The sequence below is a fragment of the Mustela lutreola genome, chromosome 13 (genome assembly GCF_030435805.1).
Source record: "Mustela lutreola isolate mMusLut2 chromosome 13, mMusLut2.pri, whole genome shotgun sequence".
In the NCBI taxonomy this organism is placed as follows: Eukaryota; Metazoa; Chordata; class Mammalia; order Carnivora; family Mustelidae; genus Mustela; species Mustela lutreola.
Genome location: NC_081302.1, coordinates 60,899,195 through 60,924,240, shown reverse-complemented (window position 1 = coordinate 60,924,240; position 25,046 = coordinate 60,899,195). Strand labels below are relative to the sequence as shown.

Sequence of the window (25,046 nt, the reverse complement as noted above, 5' to 3'; positions counted from 1 at the left end):
GAGAGAGAGAGAGAGAAGATTAGAGAGCCAATCCTGGAAGTCTAACAGCCGAATAAGAAGAATTCTATAAAGAAAGAAAGAATGAACACATGAGGAATAGTTAAAGAAATGGTTCAAGATAATTTCCCTGAATTGAAGGACAAAGATTTCAGATTGAAAGATCCCACCAAGCACCCGGGATGAAGGAGGAAGATGGACCTTACCAGAAACAGAACATTGGGACAAAGACAATTCGGTCAGCTTCAAGAGATATAAAAACTAAAAGATAAAGAAGAGAATGACATCTGACTTCAGTAGTCACCATGGATGCCATAAATCAGACCATTTTCAGATTTCATAGCAGCAGCATCAGAAGCTAGCAGAAGCCTTCAAAATTGTATTATGGAGGTTACTCAAGAATTCTATATCCTGAAAAAATAGCTATCAAGTGTAAGGGTAAAATAAAATGTTCAAACATGCAAGGTTACCCAATTTTCCTTTTCAAAAACAACTGGAAGATGTCCTTTACCAGTAAGTGGGAGAAAACCAAGGAAAAGGGAAATAATGGAATTTAACTGGACAGATCTGAGATAAGAGAGACAAAGGGAATCTCTAGCACACTGATGGACGGTGACAGCTGTGAAGTAGATCAAGATGTCAGGATTTATGTACAAAAATATTTCCCATACTTACCAAGTATCTTCACTTTCAGTGTACAGCCTAAAATTCCTATATGTTTAATGTGAATAAATGGACTTAACTTCTCTCATCTGAACAAGCTTTTAGGTTATACCTTTTGCTCCTTTTTCTAGTTCCTGGGTTTCCCACTCTCTAAAACAATTTCAAGTTAAATTTTCATCTAGTTCAATATTTTTAAGCAATTAAATTGAGTCCAAACTTAGAATAGGGTTTTATTTGAACAGTAACCAAACTAAACCCAGAAACGAGTATAGGAAAAAAAAAAATAAATCTAAAACCTCTCAAAAGCCAGAACTACTTTCAATTATTTCTTTTTGAGCCAGTATTCCTCTTCGGGTTCCAAGGGGGAAGTTCCTGGCAGCCAAATGTACAACTTTGTTATGGATAAAATCAGTTTTGATGCTTGGAGATTCCCAGTCCCTTTTCCACTCCATAATCAGGGCCGGGTAACCTATAGCTGAGTGTAACTCCTTTTTTCTCTACAAAAGCAACTTACACATCAAGGAGAATCCAAGAAGCTGTTCCAGACTTTACAAACTCAGTGAAATTGCTTTGTTTTGTTTTGGTAAGTGAAAACTCTTGTCCAGCACAATCCCTTCTAGAGGGCCTAAGTAAGCCAAGTCTGACTAGTTTCTAAGTATTCTTCTCTTATGGCTCTCCTTTACCTAGAACAAAAATATTCCAATTCCTCCAGGTTTCTATTCCCTCTTTTCTTGTCTGTGTTGAAACTGGAATAGTAAGAACAGAAGTTCCATCTCAAAGAGTGCCAAAACCCTCCCTCTTAGCACTCAAATGGTTTGATGAGACAGAGTTGCATGCAGCCAGAGATTCTCCAACTACTGTTAAAATACTTGGAAATAAAATGTGTAAAGTTAGTTCTTACCTATTCCTCAGGTTATGTTGCCCACCTTATGGCTCATAATGGTAAATTACTTGCCAAGAATTAAACATAGATTTTTGTAGGTGAAAATGTGAAATTTGGCCCTTTGAGGGCATAAGCTCAAAGATAATAATCACAAAAGTAAGTAAGAACTGAATTCTGTTGTAACATTTGTTTCTCTTAATACATAATTTACAAATAAGTTACAAACTGTATAATGGTATTTTATATAAAATATACACTTCCATCCCACTCATGTAAAGTTGAACAGCAGAAAGGATAAAGAGCCTACGTGTATGAAAATGTCCTTATTTTGTTCCTAGCATTCTAAGTCATACAAATGAATTCCCTGACAAGTGTAAACTGAAAAGAATTCTCTTGATGGATCACAATCTAAGTTAATTCCACTGATGACTGAAGGTTCTCTTACATGGCTCTAATTACAGCATGAAAAGCTAATCTCATCAACAGGCATTAGCTACAGATTTATAATATTTTCTTTCTACACTTATTAACCCCACATTGGCAGAGGATTTCTTTCTCAGGCATAGTCCCAGCTTCATACCCATAATCCCATGTTAGTTCTGTTCTTGCTTTCACATACCTAGAAAGCAGAAATTAAAAAGCAAACATAAATTACTCTGAGTAACTATCAAATGAATCAAACTTGAATATATCAATTTATTAACATTACAAACCTTCAAAAATCTGGTTTCTTCTAACAACCCTCCCCCCCAGTTAGGCATGCTCTTTTATTAAGAATAATCATTTGAGTTTTATTTCAAATCTACCAAAATCCTAAGTAAGAAACCTGTCAACATCCACAGGAAAGGAAGTGTTTAGCAAACAGTGGAACCCAGTGATGTGATGATGTCTGTGGTATGAGGCCTGTGGTGTGACAGCTGGAGGCAGTTCTGACTTATAGGAGATGTAGCATTTTCCATCATTTATTCCCTGAACTGAACCGGGTCAGAACTGATATCTTTGTCTTTTTGGGCATTAATTCTCTGAGAAATAAGGACTGAAATTTTATTGGCTAGGAAGTTTGGGATAAATGAGTATTTTAGGGTAGCAGGTATTAGGGGCTATCCCGCATATTTCTAAAAATATTTTTCTATTGTTATTTTTCACAATTTCAAAATGATTTAATTTTGTGATTTAACATAAAAAATTTCAAACCTGTTGGTGAAGAATGCCACCAATGGAAAGTTTCTGTCACGTGTTTCTACAAAAACATTCTGTACCAAAAGATTTGGGCAACAACTATGCTGTTAAAATAAATACATAAATACAGAGGTTAGATATAGCAAAGAGTTTGATACCTTGTTTTTGAAACATTAAATACCATTCTAACACATCTTACTTATTTTTGTTTCTTTCCTTTTGCTGACCTACACTGTAAAATATCACAGACTGTGATTTTTTAATAGTAGGAACTCAATCAGAAAAGCCCTCTTCTGACATTCTTACCTTGCTGGTAGAAATGCAAAATGGTACTAACTTCTATAGAACATAATGTGTCAATTTTATCATTATTATGAATGCATCTATCCTTTGATTCAGCAATCCTATCTCTGAGAATATATTCCACAGATATATCTGTACATGTACATTATCTGTACATATGTTTATTTATTAAGCACTGTTTTTAATAATAAAACATTATTATTCTAAACCATTTAGAAACAACCCAATGTCTGTCCAAAGAACAATGGTTAAATGAACTTCGGTATATCCAAGCTATGGAATTCTATGTAGCTATAAACAAAAACAAACACACACAAAATGAGGGGATCTCTCTGTGTACTGATATGGAAAGATCTCCAGAGTATATTGTTAATTTAAAAAGCAAGGCACAGAACAGTGAATATAACATGCTTTTATGTAAGAAAGGGGGGGAATAAGAATATATATATATATATACCCGTGTATATATATATTCACATATAGTGTGGTGATAAGGTGAAAAGAGGCATAGTTAAATTTTAGGGTTTTTTTTTTTTTTAAACCAGAAGAAAAAAAGGTTAATACGAAGAATATATGTAACTGAGTTTTATGTCATTGTCAAACAGACCCTCCAGAAAGGGGACATATGTAAGGAATTGATGTCTCTGCTGAACACAACCATTAGTTACCTTTGCTCAAGGCTCCTGACATGATACTATTTTATCCAATTACCACCATTCCAATATTGTTGCCTACTGCCCACTAGCACCCGCCTCTACACATTCATCTATGCCAGATTCATAGGAGACCAAATCCTTGCAATACTCCTTGAACATGTCTGCCACCATTCAATTTCAATGACAACTTCCTGTCCATGCATTTTTTTCAATTGGGTGGTAACCTTTACTCATGGTGCCTACCATGAATGGAGGCAGGCTTGGAGCTACCTTGAAACAGAATTTTGTTCAGCTGTATGTATGTATTCTGAATGGCTTTTTGTTTCATGTATTCATTTTATTTCTATTTTTAAATCATGAATGTATTTTCCATGTAAAAAAAAATAAAAGGGGTGCCTGGGTGGCTCAGTGGGTTAAGCCACTGCCTTCAGCTCAGGTCATGATCTCAGGGTCCTGGGATCGAGTCCCGCATCGGGCTCTCTGCTCAGCAGGGAGCCTGCTTCCTCCTCTCTCTCTGCCTGCCTCTCTGCCTACTTGTGATCTCTCTCTGTCAAATAAATAAATAAAATCTTTAAAAAAATAAATAAATAAAAGGAAGGAAAGAAAGAAAAAAGTAAGAAGGAGGAAAGGCAGGAAGGAATAGAGAAAGAAAGAAAAGTCCTATTTTTTCCTCCTCTAAACAAGAGACTAGCTCAAGTGGTATGCTGACTGGGGGGATAAAATCAAACACAGTTATGGTGCAGCCACTTTCAACATAACTGACTTTTGGAAATAAAGCCATGACAGTCTTTTGCTGGGGATTCTTCTTTAATGGCTCTCCAGACATGTTTGGCAATAGTACAAAAGCAGTCAAAGTGGAAGAAAGAACAGCAGTTGGGGGACAGAAGAAAGTAAAGGATTCTATTTCTTGTTAACCAAGTATCCTCCTAACTAGGGGGAAAAGAAACAGACCACCTAGCAAGGAAAAGCTCTTTGTTTTTAAAGATTTTCTGACCTCAGGTGGGCAGGGTGGGGGGTGGGAGGGGAATAATGGGTATTAAGGAGAGCACCTGTGATGCGCACAAGGTTTTATATGTAAGTGACAAATGACCAAGTTGAGAATAATACTGCACTGTATGTTAACTAACTGTAATTTAAATAAAAATTTGAAAAAGAAAAAAAGATTTTCCAACTTCAGAATCTTTTTCTCTTCTGATGGCAAGTGAACTACATATGATTGCACATAAATTTCAAACCATTCAAAGTAGCACAGAAAAAATGTTTAGAAATGTGAATCTCAGCCCATATACTCACGTTAAGGAAGCGGCCCACATTCCCTTCTTTTGTGGCATCCAATAAAAACATGTTCCCTTTATTGAACTTCTTTAGAGAATCAGGTGAAATATTTTTGGTTTCACTTGGGAACTCTTTTTCACAAAAGACTTGATGATTTTGATATGCTGGAGTTTCTCCTTGGGGCTTTTGCATTTGAGCCTTGAGCTCCTTTGTAATATTCAGTTTATCCAATGTGGTTGCTTGGTTACATCTGCCTCCTGATGGAGTCTCTTCTCTACATTTAGTTATATCTATCACTTCTGATTCAATCAGCAGATTGTCTTCAAAGTCTTTAACTTGGTAGGAGCTTGAATCCTCTAATAAATATTTTGGAAGGAAGTGTCAGCAAATATATTTGGCTGATCCATAGTCCTGTGATTAACATACTAATTAAAAGCTAGTTGCTTTAATTATTACTAATCTTACAATATGAGGGTAGACATTACTCCAATTTTACAAATGAAAACTTTGAGCCTTTGAGAGGGTAAGAGATTCACCTGAACTGTAATATAAGAAGTGGGGTAAGAAACCCAGAAGAGTCTCAAATGTTTGAGAAATGTCTGGTTCCAGGTCTGCCTTCTTCCTACTACCTTTTTACTAATGTACCTATTGCCTCCTGTCACTACTATATTTAATCTCTACTCCTCATTAACTGACTTACCTCTCTTCAATCCTGGAATCTGCATTTGAGTATATTCTAAACACCTGAAACAGAGCAGGTGTTTAGGGAAGTACTCTAGGCCTTTAGGACACCAATGAAAGGCCTGAGAAGACCCTCTTGGCATCAACTTCAGCAAGTCCCAAGAGTAATAATAACTGTACTGCTATGGGTTTTGCACACATTAGTGAATAAAGGTTTTGCAAGATGACCATTCAATATTTATACCTTTACAAACAATAATACTTTAGAACAAGATGAACTGCCTTAATCATTTTTCTTATCCAATAATGGAAATAATTTTTTAAAATATTCAAAAGTGTGAATCCTTGTCAAATGGAATAAGTAAAATCACTTATTTTTAAAAAGTCACTTGTGCCACCTAACTTAGTGGCACAAAGAAATTGGAATTCTCTAAATGTTCTTGATCTAATCATTATTCTTACTGCCTGCTGTTTCTACATGTTCTCATATTTTAATTTTGGGTTACTCATGAATCATAGCAGTACATAACTGATTTCTGTAGTGCCTACTATATATAAATATATATACACATTGTAGCAATTAATGAAAACAACAAAAGAACCAAAAGCAAGAGTACTCATTATGACTCATATGCATTAAATGGTGAAAGAAATCAGAGTATGTCATACCAAAATATGCTTCCTTGACATAAGAATTATTTTAAGCTAAGAGTGATTAAGTAGCCTATGCAAAAAAAATTTCTTTGCCTTCCCCCACCTGTTTAAATTAGTACCTAAATTTACAAATATGTCCTCCCTCCTCCTACCAGGAAGGACAAAAGTTAGTCAACCAGAGACAGCTTTAGACCTTTATCAGGCTGGAAACCAAAGGAGAGGAATCTACATAATGAACCTCACTAATGAGCATTTATCCACTCAAGGTCCTTTTCCTTTGTCTTGTCATTCCTCTAAAAATTTATTGTTCTTTGGCAAAGATGCTAGATAAGCCTGAGTCCTTTTTTTTTTTTTTTTTTTAAGATTTTACTTTTGAGTAATCTTCACATCCAATTGGCCTTGAACTCACAACCCTGAGGATCCAGAGTCACATGTTCCACTGATTAAGCTAGTCAGGCACCCCTCTAAGCTACTTCTTTATGTTACTTATCTCTGAGTACTCCCATGTGTTATATGTGATACACATGCTAATGGTGATACCTAGTAATAAGTTTCTGCTTGTTTTTCACTTGTCAGTCTGTCAGTCTAATTTATAAGGCCCCAGCTGGATAACTAAAATGGGTAGAAGAGGAGATTTTCCTCCCCTTTGGTGATAAAATAATTAAAATACATAAATGCCCTTTCTGATAGACCTTTTCTGTCAAATAGCTGCCCTGCTCCCCAGCCCCAATCTTTATCTTTTAAAACCAGGTGAGGAGTTGGGTATACAGAGGCAAAAATACTCTAAAGGAGAAGAGGTAATGGCTCAGTTATATCAGCAGTATCTTCCCCAGTGGGGGATATTATGAAAAGCAAAAGTATGAAAATCCAGGTTTGTCAAACTGTAACATAAACCACTACAAGACTGGTAACACTGAAAGACAGGCACTCAGAATAGCAATATTTTCACTTTTCACTGAGCATCCCTACAGCACTGTTGGCTGTGAAGTACTACAGAATGATGTATCTTAATTTTAAAGGAGCCCCTTAAAGAGTGAGGAAATGGCTGCTTTGGACAATGCTTCCAAAGCCACAGATAACACCGAGAACTATGCAGACTCAGAGCTGTCTACTCCACTTCTTCCTGCCATGCCTCAGAATCACTGTTGGCAAAAACAGATCAAGGGCTGGCAAACTTCTGCAAGGGGCCAAATAGTATTTTAGGCTTTGTGGGCCATCCAGTCTCTGTTGTGACTATTCAGTTCTGCTGATGTAATGTGAAAGTCATCAGAGATAATATGTAAATTAATGAAAGTGGCTATGCTCCAATAAAACTTTGTTTATGGACACGAAAACACAATTTCATATAATTCTTGTCACAAAATATTATTCATCTTATTTTTTTTTAAGTTATTTAAAAATGTAAAAATTATCTTAGCTCACAGGCCATACATAAACAGATGGTAGGCCAGATTTAGTCCACAAATTATAGTGTGCCACCCTCTGATCCACCCAAGTAATAACTTTTATGACGAATGCAGCTTGTTTGTTCTAAGTTCAAGAAAATAAGCCACAGGTATTGAGCAAGATAGACAAAAAGGCACAAGAGGCAGGCTATCACAGAGTGAAACAAAGCCTACTTTTCATTTCCTCGGCTTTGGAGTTCAGAGGTACTTGGGTTGGTTTAAATCCATCATTATCTTCTGAGATGACAGACTCTGAGGAAGCAAATCCCTTAAAAGAGAACAGGTATGATGTCTTTACTTTTAGATCAGGATAAACAATTTAATGTAGCAGTTAGACCTCTTTTCATCAAGTGTCAGTCTTCATAAGCTGTAGCTACCATATTAGTTTTGGAAGACTCAAAGCTGATATAAGAAATCTCTGGAGTGATGGAGCCCTTTTGGCTGTGTTCTACTTCTGGGCACTCCAGTAAGCCACAAATTACAGACTTTATTTATCAAAACTGTCAAGACAGTCTTTAGGCATTAAAATTTAAAATAAACTTCAAAGACATCTGTCTGTATCCCTCAATTCTGATACCAGATTATAAATTCGGCTTCAACTATAAGGTATACAAAGATAAAAGCACACTTTGGCCAGTTTTTACTTCAAGGAGGTCAAAGGAGTTGCCGGTGTTTACAAGTTGTAGATACAGCAATCACTTTATATATTAATGATAACTTTTAAAAAGGTCATAAGTTTAACACCACACTTGGCACTCAACTATGTGTTTAATAAGTGTTGACCATTATTATTATTATTATTCAATTTACTTAAATAGTCAATATTTATTGAGCACTTGGGTGTCAAACACTATGCTACACCAAGTTTCTGAAGCTTCTCTCATTTAATCCTCTTAACTCTGAGACAGATAATATTCTCCGCATTTTACAGATAAAGAAATGTAGACATGGACATGTGACCCAGGTAGAAAGCAGCAGAGCTGGAGTTCTATGTGCTCTAATGGACTAACCTTTTCATAATTATGTGATCTTGAAGAGGTACTTACTGTATGTACATCGCTAGGCAGAGGGCAAATATTGGCACATCACGTAGGGCAGAATTTTTATTTTTTTATCAACAAGCCCTACTGTGAACTACCTTTATGTCTTCCTTTGTTCTTTTTCCTGTATCTTTCACTGCTTCCAAGTTATAGTCTCTGGCTAATTTTTCTCAGTAGAGACTGAAAACTATACCTTCAGAAGTTATGTAGAATGGTGTGTTCTGGATGATTCTTTCATTAGACTTTCTCTTATGCCTCTCAACCTTATCTTCTTAACCTAAATTACTCCATCTTTTTCTTATTATGTATCACTACCAACTCTGGAACATTCTAGCTTTTCTATAAATTCTCAGAACTAGACAGCTCTCAGTCTCAGTGGAACACATTGTCAGATCATGATCAACAGTCTCCTTATGTATCTAAGTTGGGAACAGGCCAATGACCCTGGAGGACATTAAGTAAATAAAACACGATCCTAATACTTCAACAGTATGTCCCTTCCAAAGTAATAAAAGAATTCCTACATATTACTAAATTATACAAACAACTGGAATTAAATAAAAGACAAAGTTGAAATCACAGTTAATGTTCTCATAAGGGGCCCATCTACATTTTGCAGTTTTTACCATCCTTTTCCCATTGCGTTGAATAATGGCTGTCTTCACTTTAGGACTTCTAATGACTGAATGATATTGAATTCTTGAAATATTGTTACATTTCATTTCTCTGAAAAGGAAAAACAGTTATTCTATATATCACTAAAAATTCTCTTTATTGGACCTTGAAATATAGGTATCACTGTTACAGAAGTATCCATTTAGAAATTAATCTAGTAACACCGATGCTTATCTCCCACTAAAGAAGGAAATATATTTTAGAGCCAATCATTTTTGAAGTATTTTTAAAAATGAATCTGTGAAAAGGATTGTGAATAAGATGACAGAAAATAAAAAGGACAGCAAAAGTTGTGACATCCATAAAGACTCTGATTAAAGGGATAAGTCTTTTAAAAGTAAAACTACACAAATAGGACACTGAGGAGATAAATATGTTGGCTAGTTTTTAAAATATAAGCATTCTAGATTTCTCAGAGTTAAACTTAACAACTGTGAAGCAAGTTGATATATAGGAGATACATAGGAGTATTGGGGGCAGGGGAAGTCAGAAACAAAAGGAACCATTCTTGTTCAATAATATAGATCAATCTTGACTGGGTTCATAGTATCTTACTTACATAACAGGCTCTTTTAAATTATTACTGAACGTAGGCAGATATTCCTCAGTCTCAGCACTTTTGTGTGTTTCCAGTTCTAATGGGATAACTTCAACCTCACAATCTGCAGCTTCTATTTTCCTCTTTTTTGAAAACATATTTTTCATAATATTCTCTTCTTTTCCATTTTCACCAATAGCATTAGGTTTCTCAGTGTTAGATCTGCTTAGTAATCTTCCTAAAAGAAAAAAAGTAAGAGTTTATTAAGAAAAAAAATAATAAAATTGCTAAACAATAAAAGAACATCTCCATTCTGCTCCATTACTAAAGATCTCTGTGAAATGTACCATATTTCTATAATGAAAATAAATACATTAACTCACCCTAGGAAACTCTTGTAAGAAACAATAAATAAAAGACCACTAAGTGACTTCCTATCTTCCAGTATACGAAAAAACACTGGCCATATAAAAAAAAAAAAGGCATTTGGGGCGCCTGGGTGGCTCAGTGGGTTAAAACCTCTGCCTTAGGCTCAGGTCATGATCCCAGAGTCCTGGGATCGAGCCCCACATCGGACTCTGCTCGGCAGGGAGCCTGCTTCTACCTCTCTCTCTGCCTACCTCTGCCTACTTGTGATCTCTCTCTCTCTGTCAAATAAATAAATAAAATATTAAAATAAATAAATAAATAAATGAAAAAAGGCATTTGTCTGTTCTGATATAAAATGAAGGGCGGCCCATAGGGAGCTCCACTCTTAACATCGCAGCTTTTGTGTCTAGTTAAAATATCTAGTTAAGGGGCGCCTGGGTGGCTCAGTGGGTTAAAGCCTCTGCCTTCGGCTCAGGTCATGATCCCAGGGTCCTGGGATTGAGCCCTGCATCGGGCTCTTTGCTCAGCAGGAAGCCTGCTCTCCTCCTCTCTGCCTGCCTCTCTGCCTACTTGTGATCTCTGTCAAATAAATAAATAAAATCTTAAAAAAAAAAAAAGTCTAGTTAAAATGCTTTATCAGTTAAAACTTGTATTTTTTTAAGGCTTCTGGGTGGCTCAATCAATTAAATATCTGCCTTCAGCTCAGGTCCTGATTCCGGGGTCCTGGCATCAAGCCCCATGTTGGGCTTCCTGCTCAGTAAGGAGTCTGCTTCTCCCTCTTCCTCTGCCGCTTTCCATTCCCCCACCATCCCCACTCCTGCTTTCTCTCAAATAAAATCTTTTTAAAAAACCTGTATTTTTTAATAAAGTGACCTATGTAAATGTAAGGCAATTGTGCCTATTGCTCTCATATTAAGTTCTAGTGTAATATTAAAACTTAAAGTTTATGCATTTTCTTTTAAGGGACTCAAAACTATAGTTACCAAGTCAAAATCAGCAGCTAGATTAGAGAGGTACCTTAAGTACATTTTCTAGTAATGAGGACAAAACTAATGATACTTCCTGGACACCATGTGGCTCCTTATAAGGCAGCTGACTCTCATCAAAGAGTGATTTTTAGAAATATGAGAGATTAATGTGTAGGCAAATTGTATAGTATGTGGATCCAAATGTGGCTGTTATGAATTATACTAATTCTTGCTTTCACTGAAGTGAATCTGGAATTTCAGATGAGGATGGCTGTGGTTGCTCTGGTCTCTGCTGCCTTCCTGCCAAGACTTGGTCCAGCATAATTCCTTCAGACTGGTTCCAGAGCCATGTATCCTCAACCTTTCTCATTTCATGGTACACACAGGGAATGAGGCTTTTTTGCCTGATACTCCAGGGTAAATTGCTGAGACTACTGCAACTGATGTTTCTGGCCGAGGGGTTGTGACCAGAAAAAATCAGTAATGGCACAACCATAAAACACTTGGTTGGGAAGCTTTGCTTAGAGATGGGCAACTTGAGTCCCTGAAATGGAGGGAGCTGCTTAAAGTCACTGCCTGAATCATCTTGTGCAGGTATTTATTACAGACTTAACTTGTTAAATTCTAACAGTTCAAATTATTGAACAAGATCATCTTTGGTTGATAATCTTTACCTTAGGAAGTCAGTCATTTAGCTTTCTTATTCAAAAAGTCTTAACTTATCCCAAAGCATCTATAGCGATGGAGAGAAAAAAAATGCCTCACATAATAACCCAAGTTTTATCTCTGAGCCTTTTGTTTTTTCTGGAATACCCAGTGTCTCCTCATCTGTGAGTGCTCGATTTCCCAGTCACCTGCCCTCCTCTGATGCTCCTCCTCTATATTGTTGCTCCTGTCCTTGCTATAAGATTTAGTAAAATGGAGATTCAGAAATGCAGATATTACTATAGTAATTTGAATAATTAACCTTTGCTTTACCTGAATAAATGCAAACAAATGTCCCTCTGTCAATGTCATCTAGGCAGCGTACTCCCCATCCCTTCTTCTCAGTTTTGAACACCTGTAGCCTCACTTGAGGTCCATGCTGGACAACTCGGTTTTGACACATTCGCCGATTACACTTGCATAACAGGCTGCATTCATAAATGCTGTCAATAAAATATGCAAGAAAAAAATAAATCAGATATCCTAAATTAAAAGCAAAAGCAGTTTATACTGCTACCTCACTAATACTTAGGACAGGAGGCAGACTAAGTGTGAAGCCTCCCCAAGCTACGCTGCCTGGATTCTCATCATAGCTTTGGATGAGTTATCAATTTCCCATTTTCTAAAATCGGGATATATAATAGTACCTATGTTGTAGGGTTGTTTCACGATTAAATGAGTCAGTATTTACAAGGTGCTTACGGCAATGCCTGGCACATAATAAATGTTAGCTTTTTTTAAATGTCTAGTAATGTCTGGGAAAGGAATATCTAAAAAGAAAGCTTTTCCATTTCTCTGTATTTTTTAATAACAACAATTTTGAAAGTTTGAAAATTCCCAATTCTTAGATGAGCTTTGCAAATTCTATTTCTCAGTGGGGAAAGAGCTTCCCAAAGTAGTTTAACCCTAGAGGGTAAGAGCTAGACTCAAAGCAGATGGGTGTTTAAGTACACTATGCATGCTGTGTGTGCTCTCTGACTTCCATTTCTTTCTTTCTTTTTCTTTTCTGACTTCTATTTCCAAGAACAATATATAAATTTGGTTTTTTATTCCTTAATATATATTTTTGGTATAAAAAATTAATATTTAATGATATCTATAAGACTACAGACCACAACAATAAAGTACCCACCTTCAAAAATACAAACACCCTGCAATAAATCCTCAAGGTATCTTACCCAGTAGGTATTTGTCTCTGTAGTCTTTTATATTTATATCCAGTGGTTATTTTATTACTTGACAAGGGGCAAGTCCTGGCATTCCTTGCGGTCAGTTGAAGACATGCACATTTTGTTCTAAAAGGAAAGCAATGGATCAAGAAGTTAGAATAAAAAAGCACCAACTTAAGTAAAGAGAGTCTTGATAAAAATGTAAATAATATAGTAAAGAATGTAATTGTATTTAGAATAGTTACTTAGCTCATGGACAGTTGGACTTCTTCCCTAAAGAAGAGATCTCTTTAAAGGACAAAAACTGGGGCGCCTGGTTGGTGTAAGTCCTTAAGTGTCTGCCTTCGGCTCAGGTCATGATCCCAGGGTCCTGGGATCAAGTCTGCTTCTCCCTCTGACCCTCTTCCTTCTCATGCTCTCTCTTTCTCTCTCTCAAATAAATAAAATCTTAAGAAAAAAAAAAAAGATGGCAATGTAGGAAGACCCTGAACTCACCCCCTCCATGAACATACTATATCCACCTAATTATAGAGCAATGCCTCCTGAAGAATAAGGGCTGACTGAGAAGCTTCTGCACACACACACACACAAAAGACACAGAGAGAGAGAGAGACACAGAGAGACAGAGACACAGTAACGAAGGGAACCCCCACCACCTCTGACACTTTGAACTGCAATGAGGAGCGACTGTTGAGCAGATCTGTCTGCCCTGGAGCACAGAAAAAAAGCTGTGGCTTAAAATGACAACTAGAATATAAAGGAACTAGCCCTAGACCCCTGCCATTTGGCAGGGGAGCAGCTGCTGGAATCCTGTCTGGGTTATGAGGCTGGCAAGCACCACAGTTTACGTTTCCTCTCCACCTTGATAGCACAGATCAGAGTACGGTCTGGATGTCTTAGTCCGCCTGCGACCTCAGCAGGGCACAGAAAAAAGCCTGTTTAAAAGAGCTACTAGAATACAAAGGACTCAACCCTAGAACTATGCAAAATGGGGGGAGAGCTGCTGAAACTCACTCCAAGTCAGAGGGGCTGGTGAACACCACGGTTGATATTCCCCCTCTCCCTTGATACTGCAGACAGGGAAAAGGTCCAGGTACCCTCGTGGGTCTATCACTGCAGTGAACTCTGGGCCCCTAACCCATACCAGCCCTAGCCATCCCATCAAAGCAGCCCCAGTACAGCACACAAAGCACACACTTAATACAGCTCCAGCCATCTCTCAAGGTGTGTCAAGATGACACAGGTGCAAAGTATCCTAGAACAGCCCAGGCTCATAACACCTTGGCTCCAGATGATGTCTGCGCATCCCTGGTGCATAGTATCCTAGAACATCCTGACTCATGCCCTGCCTCAGCCATTGCCACGCTACCAGAGCTCTCCTGAATAAAGAACTATGGGGACCCCTGGCCTCATATCCACTTAACCTTCAGCTGTACCCACAAGGTGCCCCCTCTGTAAAGAGCCCTGGGACCATTACAGCCCATACCCACTTCAGATTCAGCTATCTGGCCAATGTGCTACATGCACTGAGAGCCCGAGGACAGCTCATCCCGCACCAACTTCAGCTTCAGGCATCCCACTAAAACAGCCCCAGCACAGGGTCCCCTGCGGCCTCTAGCCCACAATAGCCAGCCACAGCTCCTGTGAGTCAGCCAGTCACCGGTACATAGTCTCCATAGACATAACCATGCAAAGATCATTTCTTCTAGTTTAGGAGAAGCAAACATGCTGCCTAATTCATAGAAATAAAGACAGAAAGTCAAGCAAAATGAGGAAACAGGAACATGCTCCAAACAAAGAACTACACAAAACCTCAGAAACTAAACTAAATGAAATGGATATAAGCAATATCCTGACAGAGTTCAAAGTAACGATCATGAAGATGTTTACCAGATTGCAGAGAAGACTGGGTGAACTCAGTGAAAACTGCATCAAAGAGATAGAAAATATGAAAAAGAATCAGTCAGAGTTGAAGAATATAACTGAATTGAAAACTACACTAGAGGGAATCAATAGATTAGGGGATGCAGAAGAACATATTAGCAATCTGGAGGATAGGGTAATGGAAACTACCCAAGCTGATTAATGACAAGATAACAGAATTTTTAAAAAGGAGGATAGGTTAAGGGACCTTTTGGACAGTATCAAGTGAACAAACATCTGGATTATAAACGTCCTGCAATCAGAAGAGAGAAAGAGGTAGAAAACTTATTTGAAGAAGTAACAGCTGAATATTTCCCTAATCTAGAGAAGGAAACAGACATCTGGGTTGAGAAAGTACAGAAAGTTCCAAACAAGATGAATCTGTAGAGATACACACCATGACATATAATAATTAAAATGTCAAAGATTAAAGATAGAATTTTAAAAAGCAACAAGAGAGAAGCAATTAATAACATACAAAGGAAACCTAATAACACAATCAGCTGGTTTTTAGCAAAAACTTAAGAATAAAAAAAGTGTTTAAAGAATAAAATCCACAAACAAGAATACTCTATCTGGCAAGATTATCATTCAGAACTGAGGGAGAGAGAAAGATTTTTCCAGACAAACAAGTTAAAGGGTTTATCACTATCAAACTGACCTTTCAAGAAATGTTAGTGACTTCTTGAAGTGGAAAAGAAAAGGCCATTAGAGGAAAATTATGAAAGGGGACTCACAAAATTAAAAGATATAAAATATGACAACATAGATATAAAATGAGGGAGAGGGAAGTTAAAATAAAGCTCATTTATAGTGTGTTCAAACTTGAGACCATGAGCTTAATATAGACTGTTATACACTTAGGATGTTATATGTCATGATTTTATTTATTTTAGAGGGAGTGAGACAATGAGTGTGGAGGGAGGGGCAGAGGAACTGGGAAAAATTAGATTCCCCATTGAGTAGGGAGACTGACGCGGGCTCATTCCCAGGACCCTGAGAACATGACCTGAGCTGAAGGCAGTTGCTTAACTGACTAAGCCACCCAGGTACCCCTAAGGAAGTTATATATAAACCTCGTGGTAACCACAAACCAAAAACCTAGAACAGAGACACGAAAGAGAAAGAGAAAGAAAGCCAAGCCTAACTATAAAGAAAGTAATCAACCGTAAGGAAAGAGAATAAGAGAAGAAAAAAGGAATGGAAAAGAACTACAAAAACAATTAACAAAATGGCAATAAGTACATGCCTATTAATAATTATGTTAAATACAAATAGATTAAATGCTTCAATCAAAAGATAAGACAGGGGCCTAGGTGGCCTAGTCAGTTAAGGATCGATTCTTGATTTTGGCTCAGTTCATGGTCTCAGGATTGTAAGACCCAGCCCAATGTAAGGCTCTTTGCTGGGTATGGCGCCTGCTTAAGATACTCTCTCTCCTTCTGCTTCTGCCTCTGCCCCTCCCCTCCCTCTCTAAAAAACAAAAACAAAAACAAAACAAAACCACAAAAACAGAGCAAAATCAAAAAAACCAAGACCCATCTATATGCAGCCTACAAGAAAGAGACTTACTACAGACCTAAAGATACATACAGACTGAAAGTGAAGAGATGGAAAAAGATATTCCAAGCAAATGGAAGTGAAAAACAAACAAACAAACCTGCAGTAGCAATACTTGTATCAGACAGAATAGACTTCAAAACAAAGACTGTATTAAGAGACAAAGAAGTGCATTATATAATGACAAATGGATGAATCTAACAACAGGATATAGCACTGTTCAGTATCTAAGCACCCAACACTGGAGCAACTAAATGTATAAAGCAAATTTTAACAGACACCAGGGGAGAAACTAACAGTAATACAATAATAGTAGAGGACTTTAACATTTTCTTTACACTAATGGATAGGTCATCCAGGCAGAAAATCAGTAATGAAACAGTGTCTTTGAACAGTAGACTGGATGGACTTGAAATATACATACAGAACACTCCAGCCAAAAACAAGAGAATACACATTGTTTTGAAGAGCACATGGAACATTCCACATGACAGGTCATATATCCCAACAAATGAGTCTTAATAAACTTAAGACTGAAATCATATCAAGCATCTTTTCTGACAAAATGGAATGAAATCAGAAATCAATTAAAAGAAAAAAAGTGGAAAAATCATAAACATGTGGAGGTTAAACAACATGCTACTAGACAACAACCAATGGGCCAATGAAAAAATCAAAGAGAAAATTAAAAAATACCTCTAAGCAAATGAAACACAAATGGTCTAAAATTTTTGGCATGCAGCAAAAGCAAAAGAGGGAAATATATACTAACCTCAAAAAAATAAGAAAAATCTCAAGCAATCTAAACTTACACCTAAAGGAAGTAGATAAAGAACAAGACTCAAAATTAGTAGAGGAAAGGAAATAAAAAAGATCAGAGCAGAAATAAATGTAACAGAGAACAAGGAAAAAAATAGAAAATATTAATGAAACCAAGAGCCTGGTTTTTGATAAGAAAAAAAAATTGATAAACCTTTAGTCAGATTCATCAAAAAAAGGGAGAGAGGATTCAAATAAATAAAATCAGAAATGAAAGCGGTTAAGTAATAACTGACACCATAGAAATACAAAGGATTATAAGAGATGAGATTACTATGAAAAATTACAAGCCAACAAATTAGACAATGTAGAAGAAATCGATAAATTCACAAAAATAATTTTCCATAAGTATCAAGAAAAAATAGAATAAATGATTACTAGTAACAAAACTGAATTGTAAATCAAAAACTCCATTTAAAAAGAGTTAATATTGGGCGCCTGGGTGGCTCAGTGGGTTAAGCCACTGCCTTCGGCTCAGGTCATGATCTCAGGGTCCTGGGATCGAGTCCCGCATCGGGCTCTCTGCTTAGCAGGGAGCCTGCTTCCTTCTCTCTCTCTCTCTCTGCCTGCCTCTCAGTGTACTTGTAATTTCTCTCTGTCAAATAAATAAATAAATAAAATCTTTAAAAAAAAAAAAAAAAGAGTTAATATTAAACATTTAAAGAAGAGTTAATACCTATTCTCAAACTATTCCAAAAAATAGAAGAGGAAGGAAAACATCCAAATACATTCTACGAGGCATTATCTAGGTATCAAAACCAGATAAGGATATTAGGAAAAAAGAAAACAACAGAGCAATGTAGCTAATGAACATATATGCAAAAATCCTCAACAAAAGATTAGCAAACCAAATTCAACAATATACTACAAAGATTATTCACCATGGTCAAGTGGGATTTATTCCTGGATGCAAAGATGGCTCAATATATGCAATTAATCAACATGATACTCTATATTAACAAAAGGAAGGACAAAAATCATTGGATCATCTCAATAGATTCACAAAAGGCATTTGACAAAATTCAACATCATTCGTGATTGAAAAAACAAAAAAAAACCCCACTCTCAACATAGTGGGATTAGAGGGGTCATGCTTCAATATAATAAAGGCCATGAGTGAATAACTGACAAACCCACAGCTAACATCATACTCAATGGTGTAAAACTGAGAGTTTTTCCTCTAAGATCAGGCACAAGACAAGGATGTCCATTCTCACCACTTTTATGCAACATAATACTGGAAGTCCTACCCACAGCAATCAGACAAGAAAAAGAAAGAAGAGGCATTCAAATTGGTAAGAAAGAAGTAGAATTGTCGTTATTTGCAGATGACATGATACTATATACAGAAAACCCTAAAGATTCCACCAAAAAACTACTAGAACTAATAAATGAATTTAGTAAGGTTACAGGATACAAAATCCATGTAGAGAAATCTATTGCATTTTTCTACATGAAGCAATAGGAAGGGAAAATAAGAAAGCAATCTCATTTACAATTGCACCAAGATAGTAAAATACCTAAGAACAAACTAAACCAAGATGAAAGACCTGTACCCTGAAAATTACTGATTAAATTGAAGAAGACACAAATAAATGGAAAGATATTCCATGCTCATGGCTTGGAAGAACAAATATTGTTAAAATGTCTATATTACCCAAAGCAATCTACAGATTTAATACAATTCATATTAAAACACCAACAGCATTCTTCACAGAGCAAATAATCCTAAAATTTGTATGGAATCACACACACACACACACACACACACACACACACAATAGCCAAACAAGCTTGAAAAAGATCACAATTCTGGATTTCAAGTTATACTACAAAGCTATAGGAATCAAAACAGAATGGTACTGGCACAAAAACAGACACACAGATCAACAGAATAGGATAAAAAGTCCAGTAACAGGGGCACCTGGGTGGCTCAGTGGGTTAAAGCCTCTGCCTTCGGCTCAGGTCATGATCCCAGGGGTCCTGGGATCGAGCCCCGCGTGGGGCTCTCTGCTCCACAGGCAGCCTGCTTCCTCCCCTCTCTCTCTCTGCCTGCCTCTCTGCCTACTTGTGATTTCTCTCTCTCCGTCAAATAAATAAAATCTTTAAAAAAAAAAAAAGTCCAGTAACAAACCCATGATTATATGGTCAACCAACATTTTGAAAAAAGAGGCAAGAATATGCAATGGAAAAAAAGTCTCTTCAACAAATGGTGCCAGGAAAACATGATAGCTACATGCAAAAGAATGAAATTGGACCACTTTCTCACACCATATATAAAAAATAAACTTAAAATGGATTAAGGACCTAAACGTGGGACCTGAAACCAAAAAACTCCCAAAAGAGTTTTAGCACAGGCAGCAATTTCTCTAACATTGGCTGAAGTGGTATTTTTCTAGATATGTCTCCTGAGGCAAGGGAAATAAAAGCAAAAAATAAACTTTTGGGACTACACCATAATAAAAAGCTTCTATACAGCAAAGGAAACCATCAACAAAACTAAAAGACAACCTACTAAATGAGAGAAGATATTTGCAAATGACATATGTAGTAAAGGGTTACTATCCAAAATATATTAAAAATTTATACAACACCTAAAAAGCAAATAATCCAACGGGCAGAAGACATGAACAGACATTTTTCCAAAGAAGACACCCAGATGGCCAACAAACACATGAAATGATGCTCAACATCACTCATCATCAGGGAAATGCAGATCAAGACTACAATGAGATATCACCTCACACCTATCAGGATATTTAGTACCCCAAAGAAATAACAAGTGTTGGTAAAGATGTGGAGAAAAACACTATATATACACTGTATATATCATCTCTAAAAAATAAAACATTACAGATAAAACTAAACTCTCAAGAGGTTTGGTGCTGCATCCTTTATACTTTTACATGCGTATGTACCTACAAACAAAATATTGTATTGTTTTTAAAAATTCACTATAGTTATTATCCTACAATTTGCCATTTTCATTCAAAATGTTTTTGAGGCTCATATGTGTTATATACAAATCTCAATTCCTTTTAACTTTTTGATAGCATTTGGATAAGTGATTAAGTTGCTTAATGAAGTTGCTTGGTATACAATTAAGTTGTTTCTAGTTTTCAAATATTACAAACAATACTGCAATTAATAGCTTTTTGTTATGCATATGTGTAAGCATATCTAGAGTAGGATCTCTCTGATTTCTGACTAAGGACCAACAGTAAGAAATACATTTTCTTCATGATCCTATATAGGCATACAAATATATTTCTCTATGTGTATGTATAAACTGAAACAGTGGCATGAAATTTTACCTTTGTGTATGATATATTTGGGTAGTTTCTTTTTAAAAAATATTTTATTGTTTTTACTTATTTATTTTTTAAAGATTTATTTATTTGAGAGAGAGAGAGAGAGCGCGTGAATATGAGTGGGAGAGGGAGTAGGAGAGGAATCTGAAGCAGACCCAGTGCCAAGCATGGGGCCCAAAGCAAGGCTCAATCCCAGAACACCAAGATCAAGACCCGAGACTGAAACCAAGAGTCAGACACACTTAACTGACTGAGCCACCCCGGCACCCCTAAAGATTTTTTTTAAAGATTTTGTTTAGTTATTTGACAGACTGAGAGAGAGAGAGAGAAAGAGAGAGAGTGAGTGCACGCACAAGCAGGGGGAGCAGCAGAGGGACAGGGAGAAGGAGGCTCTCCACTGAGCAGGGAGCCCAATGTTGGGCTCCAACCCAGGGCCCTGGGATCATGATCTAAGCCGAAGGCAGAGGCTTAAACAACTGAATCACTCAGGTGCCCCAAGATTTTATTTTTAAGCAATTTCTACACCCAACGTGGGCTCAAATATAACCCTGAAATCAAGATTAGCACAATCTCCTGACTAAGCCAGCCAGGTCCCCCTTCGGTATTTTCTTTACTATTTAAATTTTAAAAATGCTAGTTACAATCGCTTTAATGATTTTACCTCCCATTAAATCTGTAGCTTGGAAAACAATGCTCTAGATATACTTAAAAGTACTATTGCTGGGAAATATGTATGCATGTCCTCAATGGCTATGTAATTGTTTGAACATCACCCTGTCAAATGACTGGTCTGGCTTGGTATAGAATTCTAGTTTTACATTTATTTGCCTTTGGCATTTTAAGCCAATCTGCCTCTGTTTTTGTCTTTATTTCTGATGAGAACTGTGTTGTTAGTCAATTTTTTTCTGACAGTGTTTGAATATATTCTTTACCATAGATACTTTTTAAATTTTCAGCTATTAGCTCTTTGAATGTTGCTCTTTTCTTCTTCTCAGATATATTCTAAGGTTTCTCATTTTATCCTTCACAGCTTTTAATCTGTAAATTGTCTTCCTCAAGTCTTCATCTTTTTTCATTCTGAAAGATCTCTTTCGTCTTGCAACTCACTAGTGCTTTCTAATTATTCTCCAGCTATATGAGCTCTACCATTGAGTCCATCTATTGTTTTTTTTTTATTTCTGTGACCACACGCTTTATTTCCCACATTTCCAATTTTTTTCTATATATATATACACCTTTCCCTGGCCCCCTAATAGCCTTCACTTATTTCATGGATGTTAACATTTTAATCTCTCTGAACATTTTAAACATATCTATTTTAAAGTCTCTTTTTGCGGCACCTGGGTGGTTCAGTCAGTTGAGCAACTGACTCTTAAATTCAGCTTGGGTCATGATCTCAGGGTTGTGAGATTCAGCCCCATGTTAGGCCTGCACTCACTAGAGTCTGCTTGTCCTTCCCTCTCTGCTCTCCTATGCTCTTTCTTCCTCTCTCTCTCAAATAAATGAAATTAAAAAAAAAAAATAAAGTCTCTTTTAATCATATTTATTTTGGATTCTTCATGTGTGAATGCTCCCATTTGTTGGAACTCATGCTGCCTTCATGGTCCTATACATCTTTGTGTGCTACTAAAATCCTACCTTTCTATGCGGTTTACTCCTGGGTGCTCCTTTATGTTGACTCCTTTCCTCATTGCTCTGGCTGTGACTATGGGTTTCACTGCTCTAAAACCAGTTGTTGTTAATCCCATTCTAGGCTATGTGAGATAATTAGCTTACTTTCCAGTCCTGTAGAGGCCCCTGCCTGTTCCTATGCCCTGGAGAACTCAGTTCCCACTATCTGCCACGCATGGGACATGTTTAATTCCCACTCCAGTAAGAGTTAAAATCCCTAGCCACAGTGCTTGTGTCATTTCTAGATCCCAGCAGGTTTCAGCCTTTGCTTTTGTGATTTCTGTTTTAGTTTCTGACATATAGATGAAAATATGTATAATGGTGATACATGTTATATCAAGGTTAGTGTCTACAGTGTTAAAGCAAAAACCATATAGAGTTGGGGTGCCTGGGTGGTTTAAACATCTGACTCTCAATTTCGGCTCAGGTTATGATCTTAGGGTCATGAGATCAGCCCCACATTAGGCATCCCACATTAGGGTCCACACAGGGCACGAGATTCTCTCTCTTCCTCTCTTCTTCTCTCCCTCTCAAATAAAATTTTTCTCTCAGATAAATTTTTATAAAAAATCATATATAGTCAAGTTTCTTTTAAAAAAATCTTATAAACTGACCATTAAGTAAACATTGTGCAACAGCTTTTTCCTCCAGCACTGAGACTGGGCTTGGCCACACGTCAATTATATTTAGACAAAATATTAAAACAAAACAAAACAAAAAAAACCCCTTATTTTAAAACAGAATAAAATCTGGCACTGTGAGAGACTTGCTCTATGACAGGCCTAAAGGAACTGAGCCAAATTGAGGTAACAGATTTATATATCTTCTCTCATACTTCAATTAACTGAGATGGTGAAACTATTGTCTATATTATTTAAATTACTTCTTTTTCTCTTTCTTTTCCTTTTGCCTAGTACAGGTAGCTAAATTTGCATTAAATTAAATGTATTTAATAGAACTCCACTCCAGGGGCGCCTGGGTGGCTCAGTGGGTTAAGCTGCTGCCTTCGGCTCAGGTCATGATCTCAGGGTGCTGGGATCGAGTCCCGCATCGGGCTCTCTGCTCGGCGGGGAGCCTGCTTCCCTCTGTCTCTCTCTGCCTGCCTCTCCATCTACTTGTGATTTCTCTCTGTCAAATAAATAAATAAATAAAATCTTAAAAAAAATAAAATAAAATAGAACTCCACTCCATATATGCCTACCTACATATATCTCACATACCCTTAAAATAAAATTTTCAAATTCTTACATATTAGAACATGATTTTTTAGTGGAATGCCAATTTTATGAGAATATGAATTATAAGCACCTCTGACTTTATAAAGAAGTAACAAGGAAATATTTGTAAAATTAAAATAAGACATATAACAAAATGGTAAAGAGCATGGGTTCAAACACCTACTCTTTAGTTTGTTTGCCCTATAACCTTAAAATTGGCTTCTCAACTTTCTCATTTATAACACAGAAGTAATATTACCTACTTCACAGGGTTTTGTGATTACGGAAAAAACTATATGTAAAGCACCTGTGTAACAAGTGTATGTGTAACACTATAAGATTCTGGCTCTGCTACATGGCATTAGCTAGACTTGTTGCTATTATGATTATGGTACTAGATTAAAGGAAATACTCATCTTTGGAAGAAATAACTTTCAAATTACTATAATATTTGGAAAAGAGTTTTCTTTTCTATTGCTAGTGATAGAATATATTTTCCATTTTAGATTCCTAGTGAACAGAGTTTAGACTGACAAACAGACAAACTGATACACAATAGGACTTCCTGACAAGTACCCCTACATTCAGAAGACTTTTTGAAATGCCATGTTTTTCTACTCACATGTCTATGCAGCCCTCAGAACAGTCACATGAATCAGTAAGCATGTTGGTAAAGCTGTTTAGGTAATATGCACGTGGCCACATAGTCCTTCTGTACTTAAACTGTGGAAGCTTTCTATTGTCAATCTCATTACAGAAGGAAATGGGTACCGATTCCACTCCATTGCTAATATCCATATCAGAAACAATTTCTTCTTGTTTTGGGTAATTCCGAGTCAACTGAACATAGGTATTGAAAGAAAAGTTATCTGTAAACAAAAAGTTACACTCTGTCTCAAGCAGGTAACGAAAAACTTCTTCGACGTTTCGTAGACTCCTTCCACAAGGGGTTTTATAACTCACATGCAGCGCTGAAGAATGAGAGTTTGTCTTTGCATGTCGTCTTTGGAAATGGCATTTGATGGGTAGCTGCAGAGGGTTTTCTCCCTTGAAGGTTAGTGGTACTTTGATTAGACAAGTTCGAGAGCAATCATGACTTCGGTAAGATAGATTCAAAGATGATTTCTTTTCTCTGATGTATGGAACCTTATTTGCCCAAGGAGGAATTTCCTTATTTTTTGTGGACCTGTTTAAAATTAATTACTCATTAGTATCTCAATTATATGTAATTCCCCATTTTTAAAAAACAATTCACACTAAGGTATAAATTAATTCCTATTTTTTTTTTTAGATATCACTAAAACAAGCCAGACTCTGATATAAACATTTTACTTATCATGTTCTG

General features: G+C 36.6%; 1 protein-coding gene across 8 annotated transcripts in view; it reads right to left on the bottom strand.

The window, feature by feature from the left end:
• The window catches only part of LOC131813915 (histone-lysine N-methyltransferase SETDB2-like), an 89,952-nt gene that overhangs the window by 31,487 nt on the left and 33,419 nt on the right, over positions 1–25,046 (bottom strand). For 6 of the 8 annotated variants that reach the window (XM_059144459.1, XM_059144457.1, XM_059144456.1 and 3 more), the window contains 9 exons: positions 24,324–24,887; positions 13,210–13,326; positions 12,305–12,474; positions 10,011–10,227; positions 9,403–9,502; positions 7,911–8,004; positions 4,975–5,312; positions 2,738–2,826; positions 877–2,162 (listed from right to left, as the gene is read on the bottom strand). In XM_059144459.1, the coding sequence (XP_059000442.1) occupies positions 2,045–2,162; positions 2,738–2,826; positions 4,975–5,312; positions 7,911–8,004; positions 9,403–9,502; positions 10,011–10,227; positions 12,305–12,474; positions 13,210–13,326; positions 24,324–24,887 (1,807 nt within the window). In that variant the 3' untranslated portion in view covers positions 877–2,044. Of the gene's footprint in view, positions 1–876; positions 2,163–2,737; positions 2,827–4,974; positions 5,313–7,910; positions 8,005–9,402; positions 9,503–10,010; positions 10,228–12,304; positions 12,475–13,209; positions 13,327–24,323; positions 24,888–25,046 lie in introns of those variants that run through there. The other 2 variants (XM_059144463.1, XM_059144465.1) reach the window with 2 other exon arrangements.